At 38.8% G+C, this 4966-nt stretch overlaps 1 protein-coding gene across 1 annotated transcript; it reads right to left on the bottom strand.

The window, feature by feature from the left end:
* Positions 1 to 501: 501 nt before the first annotated feature.
* polh (polymerase (DNA directed), eta) lies at positions 502 to 2840 on the bottom strand. Its single transcript, XM_037686563.1, has 6 exons — positions 2559 to 2840; positions 1542 to 1676; positions 1190 to 1437; positions 917 to 1092; positions 732 to 835; positions 502 to 625 (listed from the first exon to the last, which is right to left on the bottom strand). The coding sequence occupies exons 1-6, from the start codon at positions 2693 to 2695 to the stop codon at positions 502 to 504; spliced, it is 924 nt and encodes a 307-aa protein (XP_037542491.1). The 5' UTR covers positions 2696 to 2840.
* Between the last annotated feature and the right edge of the window lie 2126 nt (positions 2841 to 4966).

Below are 4966 nucleotides of genomic sequence, written 5' to 3'. Positions count from 1 at the left end.
GGAAGCTGTCTGGGTTTTACCGCTTCAAACTCAATCCCTCGACACAAGTCATACAGCCACTGGCTGCAAAACAAAAACATTTTAAAGGTTTCATAAAGATTAAAGAAAAACATCTCGAGTTGATCACTTTGAGCACTGAAGGTCCTGACAGCAACATACGTACATGACCCAAAATGTCAAACAAACTGGAGAAAACTTAATGATGCGTATGAACCGTGGATTATTATGGGGTTAATAATTAATCAGATGCATGGCTGCACTTATTTAACCTGTTGCAGTAAATAACACAGAATTAAAACAGTACCTGAGAATGCTTCAGCTACATTGCCACTATTTCTTAGTAGCCAGTAAACATGTTCTCTCTTAAAATTGAACCAATTCAAAACATTGTAGTCACTATTCATGTTGCGAACACACAGAGTTGAAAAATAGAGCCTAGTCGCAAAACTATAATTATCCTCCATGCAGGAGTTTGCTCAGCTAGTCATCCTGTGTATTTTCTCACCCTGTTTTTTCTCCAAAGTGATGTCCCAGTTCAGCCTGAGAGAATCGAGTGAGGTCTCCCATGTTCTCTACTCCCAGAGCTTGTGTGATTGACACCCCCAGCTTACCTCCAAGGTTACGACTGCGCAGGAGAAATAAATCCTACATGACTATTACACTCCTCCATCAGGACATCACTGTAATTTGTGCAAGCTAAAATCTGCGAGGCAAAGTGACGTTAAACTCACATTTTGCTTATGGGCAGAGAGTTGAAAAGCTCAGCCACAGAGTCCAAAGGTAGAATGGTTTGTCTGTTAGGTTTGTTCAGACCACAGGCCAGTTTTGCCAACACCTTGAAAAGTACACAGTAAGGTTTTCAGCTCCAGCAGCAGATACTGTTCTTGCACCAAACGTATGTGAAAGTTCTTCCTACTTTATTGTGCGATATCCCTGCTGAGCAGCGGAAACCTGTGTGTTTCTCCACAGCCGCTCTCATTTCTTCAACAATGAGCGCTCCCACGGTGAGCTGCAGCTCTGCTGAACTCTGCTCCTCTAAAGAGGCAGGAAATGATGACAACCACTGCTGAAGACCTCTGAACCTCTTTTCCTCTGACACATAAAATATTGTTTTGTTAGATGAACCCTATCAGGTTTAGCAGCTGAAACACTTTAATAGTTGATTAGTGGAAGTTGGATATGAGCCTACCTTTATCCAAGACTGAATCTTCACATGAACTGGAATCATCTGGGGAGGATGGTTCCACTCTGCTGTGTGGATAACCCTGAATGTAGGTGGTTTTGAGCAAACTGGAATCTATCGGTTTGCCAGCCATGTTTTTCAGCCGCTGCTGGACTGTAGCTGTCAGATCCATGTAGGCCTCATCAATGCTGGCCCTCTCAATCACAGCGTAACGAGACATCACTTCAATCACCTCCACGCTTGCTTCTCTGTAACTGCAGAAAAGTTGAATGAGAGAACAATAAATGCATCATGATGATTCGCTATTAATCCAGCCAATAAAAAGTTGAATTTTAGGGTGGATATTAACTGCGCTTACACTGTCAGGTCTGCCTTGCCATGAGACTCGCGCACTCGGGCCACCTGGAGATCTGAGCACAGCTTCTTTGCATCGTCCACCATCATGTTCCTGGTGACACCGTGGGCCCTGGCCTCATAGCTCACAGCTATGATACTAAACGGAGGACGTTATTTTATCAAGAACAATTTCAACACGTGATTATCATGTGAAATAAACATGTCATCTGTATAAAGAAATGTGGTTTAAGTCTGAGTAGAGTAAGATACAAACAGAGAAAACAGTTCAAATGATCAGTCCATATTTTAAAAAAAGCTGAATGGATCCAAAGTGTGTTGGAGAAAAAAAAAAGTGTTTATGGTGTGAATTAAAAATATACACATACAGTACATGTAAAAAAAAAATTTGAATGTCCTGAAAAAGAACAATATTTTCTGAAAGTCAAACATTGATTGACCCAGATAATGAAAACCTAACAATGATGGAACTTCATAATAATAATCTAAATTTCTGAGACACTGAGTTTTGGGTTTTCATTCACTTGTAAGCCATAATCATCAAAATTACAAGAAATCAAGGCTTGCAATATATCCTACATTTTTGGAGATGTACCTGTAGGCACTCTTAGTTGTATTAGTTGGTTATATCATTGTGTGCACTGGTAAATGGGATGAAGATTTAAAACACAATTCAGCAGATTAACAAAATAAGGATGAACAAAAAAAATAATAATAATCTAAAACTAGACTAAGAAGTGAGGTGACACAAGGATGGTCCAAAACTCACTTTACATCACCATCACTTCATTATTTATGCAACTGAACATGCTTTTCCATGTGTAATAACTTGAGCTTGTATGATATTATTTGCTTGTCAGTTGTGTTTCATTGCACAGTTCTTATTAAACTACACGAAGCGAACTGAATGACAGCCATGGCCGATTAATAGTAAAAACAGAACTTCTGGTATTTCTAAGCTACCCAAAGACAGCTTTTATAGAATAAAAAATTAAACTGTTTCTCTGTGTGGGAAACTCACCCGCCTCCTTTCCACGTCTTGTACTGTGCCACCACACAGGGAGTGTTTTCCAGAGCGGGGTTTAGCCTCTGCTCCACCTGCACGTAAAAGCAGTCCATGTCCACTAACGCCACCACTCGTTCCCTCCCGTACGCCATCAAAAATATCTAAATAGTACGTTTCTTAAAAAGCAAATAATAAAATGAGCCCGCTGACTAACGCTAGGGACGTACTATACGTTTAGGTCAAAGAAAGCGCCCAAGTTTGTGCTCTGACGCTTAGTATTTCGCGCAAAAATTTCATGATCGCATAAAAACGTCATCATCAGTGGACAACAGTTTCTGTGGCGACAGGGTTAGCCCCCATTAAACGCCGGCGTATGTAGCGGTGCTCAGAGAAGGCGGGGTTTGCCTATAACAAATGCCTTTTCATAAGTGGGCAAAAGTGCCATTGGAAGTCAAAATGTGTTTTTAAATGTATGAATGGAATCAGTAAATGTTGTGAATAAAATCAGTAAATGTATGAATAAAATCAGTAAATGCTGTGAATAAAATCAGTAAATGTTGTAAATAAATCAGTAAATGCTGTGAATAAAATCAGTAAATGTATGAATAAAATCAGTAAATGCTGTGAATAAAATCAGTAAATGTTGTAAATAAATCAGTAAATGTTGTGAATAAAATCAGTAAATGTTGTAAATAAATCAGTAAATGTTGTGAATAAAATCAGTAAATGTTGTGAATAAAATCAGTAAATGTGTTAGATATGATACATTTCTGGCTGTGCCAACTAATGTTTCTCAGTTAGTTAGTTAGTTAGTTAGTTAGTTAGTTAGTTAGTTAGTTAGTTAGTTAATTAGTTAGTTAGTTAGTTAGTTAGTTGCTTGATTGGTTGGTCAATTAATTAGTTAATTAGATGGGTTTTTTGTTTGTTTTAATTATTTCTCAACTGACCATTTTACAGTTGCTTTTGCGCTTCTGAAAAATTGGATACCACATGCTCAAAAAGGTTCAGAGCTATTTTCTGTATTCAAGATTGGTGTTCAGCCTGTGTTTTAGTCCTGTACACCTGCTTTTATTGACTTTTATAATCAAATGTCAACAGTTATTTCCAAAAGAGGGAGGAACATAGTGACATAAGAGTGGAGGAATGACTGCACAGGTACTGTAGACTACATTCTGTGTAGAAGAGGAAACCTGAGGGAGATTGGGGACTGTAAGGTTGTGGCAGAGGAGAGCGTGGCCAGCCAGCATCAGATGGTTGTGTGTAGAATGTCTGTTGTGAAGTAGAGAGAAAAAGAGTAAAATAAGAGAAGAAGATCAAATGGAGGAAGCTGATGATGGGAGTTCAGAGAGGAGCTGTTAATGGCTCTGGGTGGTAAGAGAGAGCTTCCAGATGACTGGGCTACTACAGCAATGGTAATTAGACAGACTAGTAGGAAGGTACCCGTCCAGGGTGTACCCCGCCCCTCGCACAGTGATTGCTGGACATGGGCACCAGCGACCCCCGTGACCCAAAATGGAATAAACGGGTAAAGATAATGGATGAATGGATGGATGGATGGATAGTAGGAAGGTACTACTGTACTTGGTGTGTCATCTGGACGGAGAAAAGATGATAAGGAAACCTGGTGGTGGAATAGTGAAGTGCAGGAAGCTATTCAAAGAAAGAGGTTAGCTAGAAGACAATGAGAGGACTGAAGAGAGGAGACAGGAATATAAGGAGATGCAATGCAGAGCAAAGGGGGTGGTAGCCAGGGGTGAAAGTCAACCGGTGTTATGCCGAGAATTGCATGCCCTGTCGTGGGAACCCAATTGCCAAAAAAATGCATCTCTAGCTAACTTAGAGAAATAAAGAATAAAGAATGAAATAACCTGTTCTACATTATTGTATATGTCCTCTGAGCTAATGGTATGAGTTTAATATCAGTATGACAATATTTGGGGAAAATAGACAGAAGTTGCAGATATCAGCAGACTGTATTTGCTTTGCCAAAAAATACATCCCCTTGGATTAGACAGGTAAGGGTGATATCAAATTTTCTACATAATGATACATATGCCTTCCATCTGTGCTATCATGCTGTAATATAATTAACTTGCAGCTGCATGATAATAAAAAGCTTGCAGAATTGTTCATTATTTTTAAAGGTTACTCCCCACCTCCCCTAGTTTTAATATATTGTATAATTTATGTATTATGAGTTTTTAGAACTACTGATAACTGAAACATTGGACCGTTTTTATTTCAGTTAATCTTCCAAAAAAAAAACTTTTTTCAAGCACGTTCCCGCAACAGGGCATGCGTTTCTTGGCATAACAGTTTTATGGCAAGAAATGCATGCCTGATGTGTGTGTATATATATATATATATATATATTTTAAAGATTAACTGAAATAAAAACAGTCCAAAGTTTCAGTAATATTGTT

This window comes from Nematolebias whitei, chromosome 1 (assembly GCF_014905685.2).
Source record: "Nematolebias whitei isolate Nwh7 chromosome 1, NemWhi1, whole genome shotgun sequence".
Lineage (NCBI taxonomy): Eukaryota > Metazoa > Chordata > Actinopteri > Cyprinodontiformes > Rivulidae > Nematolebias > Nematolebias whitei.
The sequence above is the reverse complement of the archived record's forward strand: the minus strand, read 5'-3'. Positions and strand labels throughout refer to the sequence as shown.